The sequence below is a fragment of the Plecotus auritus genome (genome assembly GCF_963455305.1).
Source record: "Plecotus auritus genome assembly, chromosome: 6".
Taxonomy (NCBI): domain Eukaryota; kingdom Metazoa; phylum Chordata; class Mammalia; order Chiroptera; family Vespertilionidae; genus Plecotus; species Plecotus auritus.
In genome coordinates this window covers 21,315,055-21,336,713 of record NC_137773.1, presented here as the reverse complement: position 1 = coordinate 21,336,713, position 21,659 = coordinate 21,315,055, and the positions used below count along the sequence as shown (strand labels likewise).

At 43.2% G+C, this 21,659-nt stretch overlaps 2 protein-coding genes across 2 annotated transcripts in view; one reads left to right on the top strand and one right to left on the bottom strand.

Annotated features, from left to right (window-relative positions):
- The window catches only part of GM2A (ganglioside GM2 activator), an 11,026-nt gene extending 8,637 nt beyond the window's left edge, over positions 1-2,389 (top strand). The window contains exon 4 of the mRNA XM_080674731.1: positions 321-2,389. Coding sequence (XP_080530857.1) covers positions 321-500 — 180 coding nt within the window. The 3' untranslated portion in view covers positions 501-2,389. The remainder of the gene's footprint in view (positions 1-320) is intronic.
- Positions 2,364-21,659, bottom strand: SLC36A3 (solute carrier family 36 member 3; the record flags this gene model as incomplete). The annotated part of the gene is made up of 9 exons (XM_080673334.1): positions 20,581-21,659; positions 18,218-18,306; positions 15,431-15,526; positions 11,093-11,177; positions 9,964-10,182; positions 8,696-8,794; positions 8,123-8,289; positions 5,576-5,745; positions 2,364-2,653 (listed from the first exon to the last, which is right to left on the bottom strand). Exons 1-9 carry the CDS (start codon positions 20,668-20,670, stop codon positions 2,364-2,366), a joined length of 1,305 nt encoding a protein of 434 aa, XP_080529460.1. The 5' UTR covers positions 20,671-21,659.

The window sequence follows — 21,659 nt, the reverse complement described above, 5'->3', positions numbered from 1 at the left end:
CCCGTGGCTGGAGTAAAGACATGGGGTTTAGAGAGAAGGATCCTTGCCTTCTTTCTCCTGCAGATCTGGATGTCTATGGGTGGTTGTAAATTGGTGTGATCTATTCCGAATTGCTTGTCTTTTGAGAACCTCTGTTTACTCATCTATGAAACTTTGATGTGACCTTCAGTGCTCTACGGTGCTATGGCAGTCTCCAATCTTCTGTGGCTCTTAGGAGAATGGGAGGAGGGATGGTTCCTGGTTGCAACCTAGAGGTGGCTCCAGGAGAGAGTTCTATCAGTAGGCTCCCACTGACCTGTGATCCACTGGCATTTCCGCAGGGCAAATACTCACTGCCCAAGAGTGTTATCAACATACCCCACCTGGACCTGCCCAGCTGGCTCAGTACGGGAAACTACCGCATCCAGAATATCCTAAGCAGCGGCAAGAAACATCTGGGCTGTTTCAAGATCGATGTCTCTCTAGAGGCCATTAATGTGGCACCAGCTGCAGCTGAATGAAGCCTGTGAGGAAGGTGTCCCTCTTCCTCTGTCTTGCATTTGTCAAAGCCAAATTCTGATTTTCTGTCCCCCTTCAAGCCCCTTTCCCCAGTGATGCTACTACCCTCGCTGAAAGTAATTTTGTGCCACTTACATTTTAGGTGTGGGCAAGCAGCCCTAACCTAAGGTGGGATGATCCTGGCAGTTCTTGATGGCTCAGGACATCTGCTGGGCTGGCCACTTCATTCTCCTCTTCACCCCTATGGCTTTCTCTCTAAGAGCTTAACTTATTTTCCAAGCACTCAAGGAAGAGAATGAACGTGTGTTGTAACCCCAAGTTCAGACCAACCCAGTCTTGCTCTCCTGAAGTACCTTGAATGATTTTTCTCATTAAAATTTTTTTATCACTAACTTAAAAGCAGAGTGAGAGTATTATCAGTTTTCATTTTACTCCAACCCCCTCGGACAGTGAAGGGCCTGAACTAGTGGAGCTCAGTCTGTTCCCCCATTAACATCTGCGATTGGGGCACAATGTATCCTGGAGAGGCAGGGTGTGGGGTGAGGGTCTTCCTCTATGTATTTAAGGTAGTTGACAACCTCAGGTGCCTGCAGGGCCAAGTACAAGACATAAATGAGTGACGAGGACCACAAGGAAGACAGGTGCCTTCCCTTTTTCCTTTTTATAACAGCCCATACGCATGGATGTGAGGCAGCCGACGCCCAGTCTGGAGTTGGGGATATGATCAGGGATGATGGGGACTGGGTGAGTTGGAAAGGGCACATGCTGTTTGTAGGGGCCACTGCTGTCTAGACATAGACAGTGCCACGTGAGAATGTTGTGGCCCAGTTTGCCCGAGATTTTCAATTTTTTTTTTTCCTTAGAGATGCTGGAAATCCAGACTTTTATTCGGAATCTTACAATGTTTAGATATTGGCAAGTAATTATTTTTTAAAACACTGTGCAGGGGCCAGAGGGGCCAAACAGGCTTATCAGTGGGAAAATTTGGCTCAGGGTGGCCAATTTGCGACCTCCAATGTAAGAATATGCATGCTTTGTCCTTCTGTCCTTGAGACAATTCTCTGGCCCCAGTTTTCCGTCCAGAGGGCCAGATCCATAGTTTCTGACCCAAAGTAGGCCCTTCCAGTACTAGGGGAGGTAGAGGCAGCCCTCAGAGCTGTGAGCGCTGTCAGGGTGAATGTGGCAAATAGATGCTGAAGAGTTGGACCCACCAGCAGCTGTTCTGGAGCAAGGATCCAACAAAGAGAAGTGGACCCATATCAGGTGCCTGGGTTTGTCTGTCATCCGGTCCTACATGACAACTTACCCACAGACCAGCCCTAAATTCTGGGCCTAAGATCCCATAGGAAATAAGTGGCAGAACCAATGATTGGATAAAATTACCGCAAAGTTCTATTTTGTTCTGTCTGGGACTGTTCCACATAGAAGAATATCTAAATAGAAAACCCTCTTCCCCAACGTACACTTTTCTAAAGCCGATGCTTTAAGGGCAGCTGCTGCCCAATAGAGGAAACCATTGCTTTTGCATTTACAAATATGTGTGGTCTGTGATTCCAGGGATATCATGGGCAATAGGCACCCCTTGTCCCATTAAATGAGGCTGATAATACAAATGGTTGGATGTGGTTTTGGTTAGGAGGTACGAAAGACCTCCAAAAATATCCAAAGCCTAAATAAATAAATAAGTAGATAGATAGATAGATAAAAATAGCACAGCCTGAGAGGTCTCTGTACAGATTTGTGTAATCTACATTTCTCTTAGAAAGGTAAAGAAGGCACTAATTAATATAGAGATGGTGGAGTTTGCTGAATGTATATAATATCCACAGTGGAAGTCAAACTCTGGATGGGAGGAGGGAGAACTATTAGAATAAAAATAGATAATGACGTGCATGGACATCTGTGGAGTTGCCTATGGAATGGTTGTAGGGTTGGATCAACTCATAGAGGGCTTGGTATGTCCCAAATACACACCCCAAAAGGCCCACGATGCTGATCATGATGTCCTTTGCAATGGTGACACAGCTCATGTCTTCAGGGTAAAAGGTGATGAGCTCCAGGAGGGGCGGGATGATGAGGGCCAGGGCACTGCTGCTCACAGAGCTCATCAAGGAGATGATCAGCTCCAGGCGGGGGATGATGATGGCTGAGACACCTGCAGGGGGAAAGAAATGGTGTCACTGAGGTTCCTGCAAGAAGGGAGCTCAGAAAGAAACCATTTTGGGGGAGCCTTATAATTCCACCTGTCTGATAAGCCATTCAGGAGAGGTGGGGAAGGAGCCCATTGTAGAGTTGAGTGGGTCAGGCATTATGGCTCTGGACTCCCACCTCTGTTTTGACCACTTTCTTTTTATGTTTTATCTTATTGGGTTTTTCACACATAATATTTATTGGAAAGGCCCCTCGACCACCTGTTTATTATAACCTACTCATTGTAGAGATGGGGAAATCTAGAGCTCTAGAGGACACACAGCTGAGGTGAGAATCCATTAAAATGCCCAATCGAAGGCCTTTCCACTCTCCTGTGGGGCCTCCCATTTATAAGAAGGAACTTGGTGTATCATCGGTATTCAACAAATGCTTGACTCTTACTTGGACGCTGAATCTACGGTGAATTTGTACTAATCTACATAATATAACCACTGTCTAGAAGCAAGGATATAAAAAATGAGAGATAGCTTGTTGCTGACAGAATCTCAGCCACTTGTTTTCATACTCTTAAAAGGATCTGCATAATGAAGGAGGACGTAAAACATGAAGACAGCATTAGGCTGCTCACTCCCCATCTCCTATAAATACTCAAATCTCTGTCTTTTATGCATATAATAAACATATATCATGAATTTTTCTAGGGGAGTCCAATTTTGATAATGTTTAAAGAGGAATGAATAAATATACAACCTATGTGATTCAACTTTATACAACCATAGGATTGTCCTATGAACAAATTAGGAGAAACCTGTTTGGAAAGCACCCTTATTAGTTTGCTGGCTCTTGAAGAAAATATCACATGTTTATGAAATTGCTTCAACACATCTAATCAGAGAATGAGAGAGACAGACTCTCATGGTTGGGAACCCATCAATCCTCAAATGGAATGGTCTCTATCACAGTATTCCTTCATCAGATCTTTAGTAAATTTCTTAAAGAGGTACAGAGAAAAGTGTCTGTTCTCCAAGAGAGCTCACAGTGACAGGGCAGAGAAGATACGTTCAAGGAAGCTCTAAAGCAAGATAGACCGGAAGGGTGCTCTCTAAGGGTCAGGTCTGGTCATGTCATCCCATTGCTCAGAGTCCTTCCATGGCTCTCTGTGGCCTGCTCTCCTTAGGGCCCTGCAAATCCTCTGGCTTCATGTTTGATCACTCCCCACTGCTTTTAGTTTTCCAAAAAGGCCAGATGTCAATACTTGCTTCAGATCTGTGCAGAGCCTGCTCCCTACACATGGTACACTCTTCACTCCTCCATCTACCTCCTACTTGTCTTTCAGGTCTGAACTGACCAAGGCTAAGGGTATGTGCTCTTAGGGTATCTTGTTCTTATGACCCTAACCATCAGATGGCACATTTTATTGCTGTAGTTATTTTCCTGCATATATTTCCCACTCAACTGTAAGCCTCAGGAAGGCAGGAACCCTTTCTTCCTCCTTATTCACAATTGTGTCCCTCGTGCCTAGCACAATGTCAAGCATATGTTGGGTGCTCAACAAACAGTTGTTGAATGAATAAAAAGTAACAATTGACAGATGAATAAAGGAGGAGGAAGTGGTCATTCAGCCTATACCAGATGCAGGACATAGTATTAGGTCAGCTGTCTCTAGCGATGTCTTCCCTGAACCTGAGTGGCCTGAACCACTCAGTTTTTCTCTTCAACTGACACCATTCCTTAGGAAGGATCTCAAAACAACATATTGTCAGGTTCCTGATGTCTTGGAACAGACTGGGAACTCTGTAACACCTTAAACCGAGCAGGTGCTGTTTCTGCTTACAGAACCCCAGTTAAGGAAAGTATAACATCTGATGGCTCTCTGCTGGGCTGCTCCAAGCACTACACAGTTCCTCCTGACCCCCAATTGAGACAGGATTCCCCCAACTTTAAACTTGGACGCATGGAGCTTTTAAGACTCAATTTGCGCTCTCTCTCTTTCACAATAATTCCACAGGTGGCTGAGGACAGATATAGAAGTTACCCAAACCCTCACTTCTCCTGGTTCCTTCCCCCATTCCTCTTGGGGCACCTTTTCTGATCTCTGGACATGCTTCGAGAAAGAACCCCCAGCATCCCTGTTCACTCAGTCTGTGCAAGAAGCAGAGCATGGTATTATGTCAGCGGTCTCTAGTGATGCCTTCCCATGTTCATGATGTTTCCCAGACATCTACTAGAGCACCCAGTGTAGAATGAATGAGTGAATAAGTGAATGGAAAGAAGCATGAGAGAAGGGAAGGAGGGTGGAAGGGAGAGAAAAGAGTGCACCCAAAGAGTGATCTCCAAGCCCTTAACAAATCAGCCCCTGGGGGGTTTTCCCTACAGTTAAACACAACTTTATGATTGGGGACTTGACCCTAATTTATGACAGAAAGGAATATGGCACAACGGAAAACACAGACTTTGGTGCAACACAACCCACATTCAAATCCCAGCTCTGTCACTTAGCAGCTATATGATTTGGGCACGTCACTTAAATTGTGTGAGCCACAGTTTCTCAAGTGTTACTATTGCGCTGCTAGGCTTTCATGAGTATTTGATAATATCAGCACCATGCCTGGCATACAGAAGGCAGACAGGAGTGTGATCCAATGAATGATACTTCTTCCTTCCATAAACCAGTTAATGTATACCTTCTATGTGTAGGTGGTAGAGATTACTATAATGTATACCTTCTATGTGTAGGTGGTAGAGATTACTATATGTGGTAGTTCTGTTAAGCCCATTTTTCAGGTGGAAAGTTGAGGTTCAGAGAGCTAAAGTATCTTGCACAAGCTCACGAAGAAGGCAAGTGGCAGAGCCAGTAATAGTGAGGTAGATGCCAATGTGGCTCCCAGCCACAGCTTTGGTCAATGAATGCCCTTATCCTACTCACAGGTCACACCGACTAAGGCTGTGCGGACAGACAGGTCTGCAAACAGTGTCCAGCTCTCTGACACCTGGGAGACGACGAAAGGGATGATGATCTCAGCGGGGACGTGGAACTGGAGGGCGTAGGTGAAGAAGATGCCAATAGAGTACATCAACTTGACTGACTGGTACAGCCTGCAGACAGACAGATAGGACGGAAAATGCGACGTGGCTCCTGGGCAGGGCCATCCAGGACTTGCTCACTGCTCAGAAGCCGTGCCTGTGACAGAGCTGGCTAACTTCCAACGGCTCAGGCTGGACCTGCATCAGAGCCACCTGGAAGCTTATTAAAAGTGCACATCCCTGGAGATTCTTATTCAGCAAGTATGTGGCTCAGAAATCAGTGTCTTTTTTCTTTTAGTTTTTTAAAAAGGTGTATCACCCTAGTTGGTTTGGCTCAGTGGATAGAGCGTCGGCCTGTGGACTAAAGGGTCCCAGATTCAATTCTGATCAAGGGCACATACTCCATTGTAGGCATGATCCCCTGGTCAGGCTGTCGGGAGGCAACCAATCGATGTGTCTCTCTCACATTGAAGTTTCTCTCTCTCTGTCTCTTCCCCTCCCCTCCACTCTCTCTAAAAATCAATGGAAAAATATCCTTGGGTGAGGATTAACTAAAAAATAAAAAAAATAAAACATAAAAAGGTGTATCGGCATAGAGTAAAATACATAGCACTAAAGTCATATAGTGAAAAACCTCCCTCCCACCCTTAATCCCCAGTCACCAGTTTCTCTCTCCACAGGCAATCCCTCTAACAGTTTTCTTGTAGCCCTTCCAGAAATCAGTAGATATGCAAGCTTACTTAGATACACACATACACACAAACACACATGCACACACTCACATGGCCGCATCCTCTACACACCACTGAGCTCTCTTTGTTCATTAACTATGTCTTGGAGATCGTTCCCTATCAGTACACATAGATCTGGCTCTTTTATTTAACAGCTGCTTGGTATTCCAATTGCGTGGATATACTACAGTTTTTTAACCAGTCCCCAGTGAATGGATATTTAGATTATTCCTAGTGTTGTTTTTTTTGTGTGTTTTTTTTTTTTTGCCAGTAAACAATGCTGCCAAGATTATCCTTGTACATATATCTCTGCACATACAGTGTGTAATCCCTGAGGTAACAATGATGGGTAGAAGTATATGAGATTTACTATTGCGATAGCTGTTGACAGTGGCTGTGTGTGGTCCTGGCCTGTTGGAGGGCTGATTTCCACATCCTTGCCCAAACAGTGTGTGAACACCTGCTGCTCTTTGCCTTTGGGCTTTTAAAAAATTGGCATTTCTGTTATGAGGGAGACATAGCATTTAAAAAATATATAAAATGCCATTTTCTGGGATTTGTCTGTGAACTGTGTCATCATGGGCATTTTTTCTTAGCTGTTGCTCTCATTATGAGAGAGGGTTATTTGTTTATCCCTTCTTTTTTTTTTTTTAAATATATTTTATTGATATTTTACAGAGAGGAAGGGAGAGGGATAGAGAGCCAGAAACATCGATGAGAGAGAAACATCGATCAGCTGCCTCCTGCACACTTCCCACTGGGGATGTGCCCGCAACCAAGGTACATGCCCTTGACTGGAATCGAACCCGGGACCCTTCAGTCCGCAGGCCGACGCTCTATCCACTGAGCCAAACCGGTTTCGGCTGTTTATCCCTTCTTGCAGGCTGCTCTGGTGACTCTCATGCCCAGCCAGGTTTACAGCAGGTGTAAAGTCCTCATGGCACCCGATGTCCATGTTTTCCCATTGAGGCCCCCCCGGAAGGAAAACGCCCTGTCCCAGGTGGCCAGTGGCAGCCCAAATTGCCCAGAATAGGAACAGCTTATGAGGATGCTATATGACTTGTGTAAAATAAGTCTCAGCTTCAAAGAAATGCCACATTTATCATCCAGTCATTACTACAACGCAGGGAGGAGGGTGGGGCTGGTGATATGTTTCTCATTTTGCAGTTGTGGCCTTGTGGGAAATGAATGGCCCACCATCCTACCTTCCCCAAAAGACCCAGGGTGTGGGGACACATAACCATGATAACAGCCAACATTCAATGAGTGCCTACTATGTGCCAGACACTTTCCTAAGCACTTTGTGTATAACCAATTAATCCTGAGAGAGCGTGGACGTCATCTGTCCACCTGCAGGACCCTGAATTATTACTCTGGAGTTATACTTTTTATCGCTGCTGTTTCTGTTTTCCAGATACTCCTGATCTTTCCTGTTTTAGGGCCTTTGAATCATAGAGTCAGACAGATTCAGTTTCAAGCTTCAGCTTCTCCCAAACAATATGCACCAGGCGAGTTACTTACCTCTCCAAATATCAATTTCCTCACCTATTAAATGGAATTGAAAGTAAGGATGCTAACTCGTAGTGCCTGGATTGTCAAATGTACCTGTTATTATAATGCACACATTAGCAGTTAGTATTTCTCGCTAATAATAACCCAAGGAAATGCCACATTCTGTTGCTAAGACTCAGAGCCCACCCTGGGTGGCAGGGACATACCAGCAATTGGGCAAGTTGAGAGTGATGCTGGCCTGGGTGTTCAACCCGAACTTCATGTAGCCGAACGAACCCATGCAGATGAAGAGGATGATGACAAGGGACATCCCCAAGTACAGAACCAAAGAAAACTGCTGTGGATGCTTCATCTGGTTTTGGAGAGGCAGAACCTGGTGGCGAAAGGAAGTTGTAAAGGGAAAGGTAGAAGGAGATGTGACGCCTTGTGAAGGAGCGGGTTCCCCACAAGCACAGACATTCTTTTCCTGGTGGCCCTGGGGCCAGGAAGGGGCCTCTCCACATGGCCACACCCCCTTACACTTCCCTCCATGCTCTCTATCGCCAGGACTGCCCTCCTCCTCCATCTGGGCTGAATAGTGAATTCTCACTCAGTCTTTAAAGCTTAGTGTGGTGAAAGGGGCATTTGATGCCCTGAGAATGGGTCCTGACATTCCCTTCCACCAGGAGAAGATCATATTCTCACTTTCCATAAATACTATTATTTGCTCAGCCGGGACAATGACTGGCTTCCCTCGAGAGCACAAGGGACGCTTCGCTCAAAGCCCACATCCATCTTACCATACCGACGCCTTCAAACGTGAAGACGGCTGTACCGAAGAACAGCAGGAAGTTCTCCCAGCTTGCCATCAAGGGCAGGTTGCTGGGATCTGGAATCTCCTGAAAGGAAGGGGAAGAAGGGCATTGGCTTTGCCATGGCACAAAAATCATTGCCTGGTAGAAAGCTGGGCCAACCCTGATATCAACAGAGAAAGTGCTATGAGCACCCAGGAGATATCTAGACTTGCTCAGCCTTCTCATCTTTTAAAAAGTTATCTTTATTGTGGTAAAATACACATAGCATAAAATTTACCATTTTAACCATTTTCAAGTGTACAGTTCAGTGGCATTAAATACATTCACATTGTTGTGCAAGTAACACCACTAGCCATCTCCAAAACTTGTTCATCATCCCAAACTGAAACTCTGTACCCATTAATAACTCCCCATTATCCGGCCCCCTGGTCACCCCTAATTTACTTTCTATCTCTATGAATTTGACTATTCTAGGCACCTCATGTAAGTGAAATCATACCATATTTGTCCTTTTGTGATGGCTTACTTCACTTAGCATCATGTCTTTAAGGTTGATCCATGTTGTACCATAGATCAGAATTTCATTCCATTTTAAGATTGAATAATATTTCATTGTATGTATTTACCCTATTTGTTTATCCATTTGTCCAGTGATGCACATTTGGGTTGCTTCTACCTTTTTGCTATTGGGAGCCCTCTCATCTTTAAATGTGGGACGCAGGGAGGAGAGGGGAATTGCCTGAGGCTACTCTCCAAGTTAGGGGCACAGCCCAGATAAGGATTCCTCTCTCTTTCTAAAAGTCAATAAGAATAAAAACTCTTACACACACAAAAAAATCTTAAAAATAATTAAAAATCTGCCCTAACCGGTTTGGCTCAGTGGATAGAGCATCGGCCTGCAGACTGAGGGGTCCCGGGTTCGATTTCGGTCAAAGGCATGTACCTTGGTTGCGGGCACATCCCCAGTGGGGGGTGTGCAGGAGGCAGCTGATCGGTGTTTCTCTCTCATTGATGTTTCTGGCTCTCTATCCCTCTCCCTTCCTCTCTGTAAAAATCAATAAAATATATTTAAAAAAAATAAATAATTAAAAATCTTAAAAAAAAAAAAAAGTGTTCACAGCTATCACCATAGCAGGGGCTGCTCAGAGCAGGGGGTCACCTTGCTTACCTTGACCTGCCCATAAAGGTAATAACGCTCCCCGGGTGTCTCAGAAACCCCAGACACTGACCCGCTTCTGGCTTCAGGCACGGACCTTCATGATATACTCAAAGATCAGAATCATGCTCCCCAGGGTGGTGATGTTGGCCAGAGTCGAGAAGACGGACAGCACATTGAGGTTCTGGATAAACACCAACAGGACCAGGAAGGGCAGGATGGTCAGCATGTAGAAGCGAATGTCCAGGATGGGAGTCAGCACCAGCATCTTCCTGGGTTGGCAGGTGTTGGAGGTCACGTGGGCTTCTTCCACTATCTGACATAGAGTACAAAGGAGGGAGTACAGTTAGGGGTAAAGATTAAACAAGGGATACCCACTTAAGTCTCTATTTCAAATGGTGAACAGGTAACTTTTTAGTAAAACTCGTCCCAAATATCACATAGGACATAATCATAGTAAAAAAAAAAAAGTTATTTGCTGCTTACCTGAAATTCCAATTTAACTGAGTGTTATATATTTTTATTTGCCAAATCTGGTTACCCTGACCGCAGTGCCCATGACTGTGACAACCAGAAACTCTTAGAATCATAAAATCTCAAGGGCAAAGGGTCCTTTTGTCATCTAGCCCAACCTCTTCTTCCCTATGAAATGGTTTTCTTTCCTACACCCAAACATCGGAAGTTGATGACACAAAGGTATTTTCTTCCACTTTAGAAAGCTCTCAATATTGGGCACCATCTATCTACTTGAATATTCCGTCTACATTACTTGTTATAGTTCTGGCTGTTTGAGAGCACAAACCCAAAAATGTTCTCTCTAATCCATGAAGTCAAGAGAGAAGGCTAAGATTGATTTGTAATGCCTGTTAGGAATGTAATGAGGGCAAGGTTGTAGCTTGTTCGCCTTACATTTAATTAGTCATCTCTGTATGACAACCCTCAGATACTTAAAGTAAATCTTACTAACACTTTTCAGGCTAAAAAAAAAAATCTCAATTATTTCTGATTGGACGTGCTTGTAAGCCTCTCTCCATCCTGGTTACACCCCTCTATGATCCTTTAAAAGAGTGATTCCCAGGACTGAGAAAACTCCCAAGAGTAGTCTCATCAGGGGTTAGAAATGAAGCCATCTCCTCCCATGATCTGAACTCTATACTTTTGCTCATGCAGCCCTAGCAGTAGGAGGTCTGCTTTCCTCCCATTCTGTCTAGAAGAGGCCTCTTTACCTGTTGTAAATTGTCTGCCATAAACATAAAATACACACTGCAGAAGCCCAGTTGAGTGACGATTAATAAGAAGCTGACAGTGTACCTGGGAAGGAAAAGAAGAAGCAGACAGAGGGAGAAAATTATTTTTTAAAAATGAACTAATTTTTATTTTTTGAAATAATTATTTCTGTTATTTTAAATATTTCCCCACTTTTCTATATTGAAAATTTTCAAGCCCACAGAAAAAAGTGAAAGACTAGTATAATTAACATCCATATATACTTTAACTAGATATACCAATTGTTAACTTTTGGCCCTAACTGCATCATGTATGATTTCACACACACACACACACACACACACACGCACGCACGCACACGCACATGCACACACACACACTTTTTCAGAACCATCTGAAAGCCAATTGTAGATAGAACACGTCAACTCTAAATACCTTGGCATACCTCTCTTAAGACTATGATGCCCAGAAAATCAACTTCAATATATACATATAGTCCATATTTTTAAATGACCCAGTTCTCTCCAAAATATCTTGATTAGCTGTGTGTGTTTTTTTAATTCAGAATCTAATCAAGCTTTGTATATTGCATTAAGACTGTGTCTCTTTAGTCTTTTTTCATGTGGAACAGCCCCAAATCCGCCTTTTTTGATTTCCACGACCTTGTTGTTCTGGGAAGAGTCCAGGCCAACTGTCATGCTGAATGTCCCCATTGTGGACTTGTATAATTGTTTCCTCATGATCAGGTCCAGATAAGCACTTTGGTAAGCATACCACATAAATGATATTTTGTACGTTTTTTCATCATATTGGGAGGCACATGATGTCCTGTGGTTACACTGCGAAGTGACTGCCAGGCTTTTCCAATGTACATTTCCTTCTTTGTAATCTGATGGTAAAACTTTGAGATGGCATGAAAATCCGATTCCCCTCAAACTAAGGGTTTTAACGTTCATTAATGACCCTTGCCTGGATCAATTATTTCATCAGTGGTTGCAAGGTGGTGGTTTTCTAATTTTATCTGTCACTTCTTCTAAATTTATTAGCTAGCATTTATTCCTTCTCCACTTTTTTTAAAAAATTACAATAGACTCACATTAATTTTTTTGAACTTTTGAGCCAAACTGATGACATTGCTGGGAAGCAAGATCCATTATTTTAAAATTTAATATATTCCATCATAATCATTATGCTTTTATTTTTAAAATATGTTTTTATTGACTTCAAAGAGAGGGAATTAGCGACTGGCTGGGGATCGAGCCCACAACGAAGGCATGTGCCCTGACCGGGAGTCAAACCGTGACCTCCTGGTTCATAGGTCAATGCTCAACCACTGAGCAACACTGGGCTCTTTCAGATTTTTAGATTGTCTCCATTTGAGGATGCATTTATTTATTTTTAGGGAACAAAAATATGCTCCTCTACTTAGACTCTAAAGTTTAGATCGGTGTTTTTTAAAATTGGGTTGTAGTATCAATTGCATCAGAATCATCTGAGGTTTAGGCAAAAAAAAACAAAAAACAAAAAAACAACAAAAAAACAACAGATCCCTGGCTCTCAAATCAGCTTTTGAGTCAGAGACTGGGTGATGTCATGTGAGATTTCAAAATGGATAAGTCTTTTCTCTCTTTACTAGGCACATTTTTAAACATATACAAAAGCAATGACAATAATCCAGTGAATTCTCGTGTGCCCATGCCAGCTTCAACAACAGTGAAGTTTTTTCCACTCCTCTTCCATCTATCCCTTCAACCCTACACCACACACATGCTTCTTTTGTTGGAATATTTGTAGCAAACTGAAGATCTCGTGGCACTTCACCTGTCAATAACTCAGAATGCAACTCTAATGGACAAGGACTTAAGCAAATAGCCATCATGCCATTACCAACCCTGACAAAATTAACAATAATTCCTTTATATTATTTCATATTCAGTCCATATTCATATTTCTCCAATTGGCTCAAAAATGTCTATTTTGCAGATTCTAAAAAAGTTTATACATTTTGCATTTTGTTATTAAGTCTCTTAAGTTTTTTAAACTGCTAGATTCCCTTTGACCTGTTTTATTTGTTTTTCTTTGCAACTTTTAATTTTTTGGTTAGTATTGAAGCTATCAGATACTTTGTCCCATAGTTGGCCCACTTTCTAGATTTTAGTTGACGACTTCATAATGTTGGTTATCTTGTTTCTCTATCCTGTGTTTCCTGTAAACTGGTGTTAGATCTAGTAGCTTGATTAGACTGAGGTTCATCATTTATCTTCCAGGTGAGGATATTTCAGAGGCGTGCTCTGTACTCTCTACTGTACCCCTTTATAAGATACCTCATGCCTGGCTGTCCTGTGTGTAAACATGAGATGCCAAAATTAGTACCTGGGGTCTGGTGGTGTATTCTTCCTTCATGAAGTTTCCCAATGACCTTTCACCTAATGGCTTGAACATCCATTGATGATTGCTGCCTACATGCAATGGGCAGTTTGTGTTTTTCTTAAATCTTTCATTGATTTTTTTTTTTTTTTTTTTTTTTAGAGACAGAGGAAGAGACAGGGAGAGAGAGAGAAACATTGACGCTGGAGCAAAACACTGATCTGCCGCTTCCCGCACACCACCACCGGGGATGGAGCCTGCAACCCAGGCATATAACCTGACCAAGAATTAAACTGGCAACCTTTCAGTGCACAGGACACGGCTCAACCAACTGAGCCACACCAGCCAGGGCTGAAACGAGCAGTTTTTCATCAAGCTCCCAAGGTATCCCTCGGCACACTAAAAATTACAAATCGTTGTTATAAATGTTTTCCCAACTCTTTCTCAGGTACCGGACTGCCAGAGAAATGGAATGGTGGGAGCGAGATGCTCTGGATTCCAGTCCTTGCTCTGCCACTACATTCCTGTGTAAACTTGGGCAGCTTTATTGCCGCATCTGGGCTTCATTTTTTTTCCTTCCATTTGAATAGCCATGGTTATGGTGATCTCTAAGGACCCTTTCCACCTAAACGTTTTCCCCATGGTGCCATCCGAAACTGACAAACGGTGGTAAAAAAGGATGGGGCAATTAGGAGTCACCCATTACTACTGCCCCAATATTTCACCTGCCTGATAATTAGTATGACTCCTAATCAGGAGATCAATGACATACTGAGAGTCCCACTGAGGAGTGGCCACAGGAATCTTGGGAGCCACAGTGCTGACTCACTACCTCCTGAGGGGCTCTGCTGGGAAGGCTGAAATGTAAGGTTCTTTTTTAAGATTTTTATGGGTTTTTCGAGAGACAGGAAGGTAGAGGGAGAAAGAAAAACATCAATGTGAGAGCAGAACATGGATGGGCTGCCTCGTGCACACCCGCTACGGGGATAGAGCCTGCAAACCTGGGCATGTGCCCTGACCGGGAATCGAACCTGCAACCCCTTGGTGCACGGGAAGATGCATACTGGCCAGGGCTGAAATGTCAGGTTCTTGATCGAATCTCTGCTCCACCACTATCTCTATGTCCTTGGATGTGTTATTTTGTCTTCATGAGCCTTGGTTACTTCATATTCCCAGGACAAAAAACCACCAGCCTACCTCACAAAGCCATTGAGAAGATCAGAGGAGCCAAGACATAGAATAGCATTTTGTATGCCAAAACTTTTTATCAAGCAAGGGAACAACCTAGATGTTCACTATTAGGAAAAGGATTAGATACATCTATGGTATACATCCATACCGGGAGCATCGCGAGCTTTAAAAAATGAGAGAGATTTCTATGTCCCAATGTGGAAAGAAATTTGAAACATATTGCTAGATGAAAGAGCAGATTTCAAAAAAATATTCTAATTAATGTACAAGATAATACAAAACAAAGTGTATATTTTCAGCCCCGGCTGGTGTGGCTTGGTTGGTTGGGTGTCATGCCATGCACCGAAAGGTTGCCGGTTCAATTCTCCGTCAGGGCACATGCCTGGGCTGGGGCTGGATCCCCAGTAGGGAACATGCAGGAGGCAGCTGATCGATGTTTCTCTCTCTTTCTTCCTCTGTCTAAAATTTTTTAAAAATTAAAAAAATTTTTTTTAAATCTTAAAAATATATATTTCCATTCCCACACAGATATCCACATACATGCAGAGAAAAACAAGTCTAGAGGACCATTGACTACTAGGTAGCAGTGATTACTTCTTGTGTAAAGAGTGGGAGTGACAATGGAACTGTTCGAGGAGATGCTCTATATTGTTTGACACTTTGCAATAAGGACACATTCATTTAAAACCTGTGTAACTAGAAATAAAGGAAGATCAGGTGAAGGTTATTAGTGCTATTGTTGTTGTTATTATTACTGCTATGACATCTATGACTATTACCTTCCCCACACCGAGTGGGTCCTGAGCCAGGTGTTTGGGCATGTTTCAAGGCTATACATCATGGCCTCCCCATAGTTCACAAAACTCTTTTGCAGTCTAGAAAAAGAACAAGAAATGCATAACTTAGAACATTTTTGTGAAAAGTACAATTAACTCCCACAGTGAGTAATTATTATACATATAGTTGTGTGTTAACATGGAGCATTCTAGTTATTTTCTAGCAACACTATTACTGAAATATTTTGTAACAGTATACTTGAACAACTTTCAGGAGTCAGCTTTTTTTCTCTTTTTGTAGCAGTTTTATTTTAAATACTACTATTTAAGTGGATTTTTAAAAAGCAAACAGTAGCTGTGAATTGATTAGGCCTGCAAACCAGGGGAGAGGGGACGTGAAAGGAGGTGTGACGTGTGCACGCCTGGTCAGGGGGAGGAGGGGATAGGGAGAGAGGGGTTGGGTTTCTGGGCTTACATTCCCTCCTTCCCACTGCTGAGGCTGTTGGGACATTTGGGAGGCCTATCTGGGACCACATCACACGCAAAGATGATACTCGGGTTCCTGTCCAGCAGCCCTGTAGGATGTGACACCCACATTCCAGCCTATCTTGTCCCTCTTCCCTCGGTGGCCCTTCCTCGGGGTGGGGAAGGCCTTCCTGAGTAAGTGGGAGCAGCAGCAGTTTGTTGAGGGCCCTGGTCCCCGTGTCAATTGCAGGGCTGAGGGGAGTAGCTGGGAGGGGAAAAGGTCCCCAGACTTGTCAGGAAGCCAGGGTTTAGATCCCAATATGCCCTCTCTGATAGCTGGGAGACCTTGAGTAGGTCTCTTTAGATTTCTGGGCCTCAGTCTGGGTTTGGGGGAGGAGATAGTGAGAGATGGATACAGAGATGGGAAGGCAGCATGAATCTTCTATTTTTATTATTACTGTGCTTGGCATTTCAAATATAAAGGAGGTCACAATGCATAGGACTGGCAAATATTGGTCTGAGAATTACAAATTCAAAAGCTCTGGGAACCAGACCTGTATCAGTAATGTGGTGAGAGGGGCTGGTATGAGACAACGGGGAATAATGGAGACAGTGGCAAACCCTCTGGTTCATTCCCCGTCCTAAAAGGGGTTGGCTGGGACTTGGCTTCAGCTGAATGATAACGGAGTGAAGCCCCAGAGGTGCCAGACTGTCTAATGGGCAAGAAGAAGGTGAAGATCTTTTTTAAAATGTGAAATCTCCAAATTTTTAAACATAGTCTAAAACAAAACAAAGCAAAAACTGTGGAATTTCCCCAAAACATATCCAAAGGCCCTAGTCAGCTCTTATGCCATCAGTCTGTAAACTCTGTATTAGAAAAAAAGAAAGAAAGAAAGAAAAACAAGTCATTGAAAACAACAACAACAACAAACAAACCCCAGGGGAAGGCTATCATGAATGGCATAGATATTAGAAGACTACTTGGTGATATAATGGCCCCAGTAGGCTTGAGGGATAAAGAAATTTGCAAAATGTTAGAGTAGAGTCAGAAAAGTCTTGGAGTACCAGCTCTGCCACTCCCTAGCTTTGTGACCCTGAGCAGGGCATCTAACTCAGATCTAAGTCTCAGTTTGCTCATCTGTAAAATGGGAATAATGGTGCTATAAAAGTTTACTGTAAGGAGTAAAGAGAAGAAGGCTTGCAAAGCTCTCGCCATGTGCCTGCCACAGTGTAATTGTGCAATAAATTTAATTGCAGAATGAGTAAGTGCTCTTAACAGTGTTTGTGAGCTGGAAAGTGCTCCACAAGTTAGGTGTGACTGATACAGTCTCCAGATACACCTATTTGGGTTTGATAAATTGGCTTTATGAGGAGTTTCATCAACTTTGACTTTGGAAGTCTTTCTGCACGTGTCTGATGACACGGTTAGCCTTACACACCTCCGGAACAGCTCAGTGCCATGGATAGAGAGCCACCAGGTGGTGGGCCATAAGGAATTACCAATCACCCATGAATGGAATTTTTAAAAAATATATATATATATTTTTATTGATTTCAGAGAGGAAGGGAGACGGAGAGAGAGATAGAAAAATCAATGATAAGAGAATCATTGATCAGCTGCCTCCTGCACGCCTCCTACTGGGGATCGAACCTGCAACCCGGGCATGTGCCCTTGATCGGAATCGAACCTGGGACCCTTCAGTCCACAGGCTGATGCTCTATCCACTGAGCCAAACGAGTTAGGGCAAATGGTAGTTTTTAAATAGGAATCTCTCAGCATTACTTGTTTTCACTGCATTTGTCTTTTCTTTGCATTGAAGTTTAAAAAATATAAATACTGAGTATCAGATGTGTGCTTTATTAATGACTGATGTAATTGCAAACCAGTCATTTCATTGCTAACTTTTTTACCTTTACTAAATTGTCCCCCAAAAGGTTTACTGGAACAAATTACCCATACAAAATGTGCATATGGGAGGTGGGGGAGTTTGAGGGTGGGAAGAATAGAGGAAGAAAAATATCTCTAAGTATCTCACATATACATGGCGGTTTATAGAGCATGTTTGCATCTTGTATCAATGTGATCTTTCTAGGTTCAGGGGGAGCTGGAACTTGACAGTATCATCCAGCTAGTTAGCAGCCGAGTTGGGCCTGAACCTAGGAGTTTCCAGTGGAGGTTCTTTATCACCGCCTCTGTAGAATCTAGAACAGCAGGGGCGGTGGTGGCTTGAAGAAATGACCAGGTAATTGGGTTAATGTCAAAGGAAACTCAACACACCCTCAGACAGGGCCTGGCACGGACTGAGAGAGAAGCAGGACTCTCACCTGTGACTGAGGTGATTCGCGCAGTTCACCAGGATGACCATGCAGTGCACTGTGATGATCCCGATGACCAGCAGGCTGAGGGGACCGACCTGGAGGGCAGGAGAGAGGTGGGGATGGTTAGCCACACACTGATCGCTCCCACACCCGGGCCTCTCCCAGCCTCTGATAATAAAGCTGCCTCTGGGATGAGAGCCCCTGCCTGAATGTCCTAATGCCTCCAGATGTTCTGGCCTACATGCTCTTCTTAGCATCACTATAAAGTGGCTGCCCAACCTCCACTAGGACACTTCCAGTGACAGAGCACTCACTACCTTCCCAGACTTGGGGCTTTTTCCTCTAGCACAGGTTGTCAACACGGGCACTGGTGACATTTTGGGCCAGACGATTCTTGGTTGTGGGGGCTGTCCTGTGTGTTTTAGGATGTTCAGCAGCATTCCTTGGCCTCTACTCACCAGGAATCAGTGGCATGCTCCCTTTCCAAACAAGTTGTGACAACCAAGAATGTCTCTAGACATTGTCAATACCTTTGGGGACGTGTGTGAAAAATTGTCCTCAGTTGAGAGTCACTGACTTAGTATATCTAATTTGTCAATATTTCTTTTATTTTTAATTAAAAATTGTATATATTTAAGGTGTACAACATGATGATTTGATATACACATAGATAGTAAAGTAAAATGATTACTGTAATCAAGCTAATGAACGTATCTTCTCACATAGTTTCCATTTTTTCTTTGTATGTGGGAAGAGATTAAAAAACAGGGCTCATTATTAATCATAATCTCCCATGCAGTGCACTTGGCACAGAGTAAAGAGGGTCCATCTCACCTCCTTTGTTCTGGACACTCATACCTTTAGAGATGTGACCTGATATAATATTATCTATCATAAAGAAACAAATGAGAGATCAAAAGTACCACTAGATTCCACTAGAATGTAACCTCCTTATAGCAGAGACTTTGCCTTATTTACTTCTATATTCCCAGGCCCTAAGAATGCACATAATGGTTATTCAATATACATAGTTCTCAAGCGAATTATGGTCAAAGGTTCTGGTGGGAGATTAGGAAGCAAAATCAAAGGACAAAAGAATTATCTTAAACGGCAAAATCCACACGGGCAAAGACAGTGGCAATGGGGTAATAATACTCTTCAGAAATTCTAGAACCCTGAGAATTCCGAAGGGGAGAGTCCATTTCTGGGTTAGAACTGCCACAGGTTGGAGGTTATAACAGAAGCCAGGGTCTCAATATGCCTTCTTTAGACATGGAGCCACTTACCAGGCCTGGATGGAGGAGAAACTCACTTTGATTAAATGGAAATCGTCTGTTTGGCATTAATTCAGTACACATGAATTGGGACTTCCCGTGTGCCAGTCACTACGGTAGGTACGGTGGAGAGGTGTTAAGATAAATCAAAGTTCCTGCCCTCAGAACTTTCAGGTAAGTGAGGAAGATAGAAATATTAGAAAAGAAGTAATATTAGAAAAGAAGTGTGTCTTTTGTAAGTGCTGTAAGAATTCCAGGTGAGGTAGGTATAAGTTCTAGAAAACCAGAAGGTGACAGTGACATTAATGTCAAAAGGAATCAGTCAAGTTTTATAGAGGAGGGAGAAGGGAATGGCCTAAGAAGAGACAGAGGTGGGGGGCAGGGAGGGTGGGGGACTGGAGAAGATGTTATCCTCTTCTTCCAAGCCACTCTCTCAGAGTTGATCAAATGGACTGAAACAGAAGCCACATGTTCATACTAACTTCAGGGACCAGGCTGCTACTGTGAACGAATGAAATAGGGTGGGTGATCCTGGGGCATGGGGAGGACTCTGGCAATGTTGACTATGTGTCAGTCTGTGAGGATGGTCTTGAAGAATAAGGGCAGGGTGATGGGGGAATTGAATGAAGGTGGTCAAACTTCCGGTTATGAGATAAATAGGTACTGGGGATGTGTGTACAGCGCGAGGACTGCAGTTCACACTGCTGTGGGGTATATTTGAAAGTTGCAAAGAATAGATCCTAAAAGTTCTCATCTCAAGGGAAAAACATTTTTTTCTAACAGGAGGATGAATGTTAGCTAAACTTATTGTAGTAATCATTTCACAATAACTCTAGGTCAAGTCATTATGTGGTACACTTTAAACTTATACATAGCTGCATGTCAATTATACTTCAATAAAACTGGGAAAAGAATAATGTCCTGTCACCTCTGGGCTCCAGGTTGGCTCCTGTGGATTGATGCCTGCATTCACATTTGCTCTTACAGAGGTTACCCCCAAACTGTCTATTGATAAACAGTGCAAAGGCCTCAGAGACCCACCACCCCATTCCCTGAAGTGGGTAAACCTAGTTTTCATCACCAGATTCCTCTTACCAAGATGCCGGCATTTTTCATGGCCACGGGAAGACCCAGGAGCCCAGTGCCAATGTTGCATTTCAATAAGTGGATCAAGGTTTGCATCATCCTGTGTGGGAAGAGCAGGGAGACAAGAGGGCATGTTAGTGGAAGGGAAGGGGGCCCAACTCAGCCTCCTTCCAGCACCCTCTGTAGGGAAGAGGGAAAAAACCCGATAAAGTGGCCTCTGGCTTAGGTCCCAGGATTTGTCCTGGAGTAGCAGATCCAGAGGTGGGCTAGTTCAGATAGCTCAACAAACACGTTTTTAATTGATTTTTTTTAAATTTTTATTTTTTAGAGAAAGAGAGGAAGGGAGAGGGGGAGACAGAGAGGGAAATATCGATGTGAAAGTGAAACATTGACTGGCTGCCTCCTGCATGCCTCCTACCTCTGATCAAGCCCACAACCCAGGCCTGTGCCCTGACCAAGAATCAAATTGGCAATCCTTTCGATGCATGGGACGATGCCCAACCAACTGAGCCACACCGGCTAGGGGAGCTCAACAAATATTTAACATGCACTAAGCGTTAAAGAAAATGTTTCTAACAATTGCTACCATCTGGATAACTCCCTAGTACCAGTTTATTCATTAACTCACCCAGTGCTTGCTTTCATGATTTATTCACTCAATACTTATGAAGACCTACTAGATGTAGCATTTAGGGAGACAGTGAAAAAAATAACAATTTTCACAATTTGGGGAGTAATTATTGGTGCCAGGTCATTGATTAATTCACTCCCTAGAAAAAACATAACCTCCCACCAATATATGGAGCAATTACTGGTTCTCGTTCACTCTTTCATCTATTTACCCAACCAGTATACATTTTGAACTTATTCCATGCTATGTACTGGATAAAATTTAATAACATTGCTACTGTGCATGTAGAATGCTTACTATGTGTCTGGCAGGGGTTTGTTAAGTCTATATATCTAATGATGGGAGCACCCATTGTCCCTTCACTTCTAAGAGGTGACATTTATTTCTTGGTAACTGGAATTATTGAAAAATATGCCAAAGCAAAAACATTAAACAATGTTTTGTCAATTCTTTGATA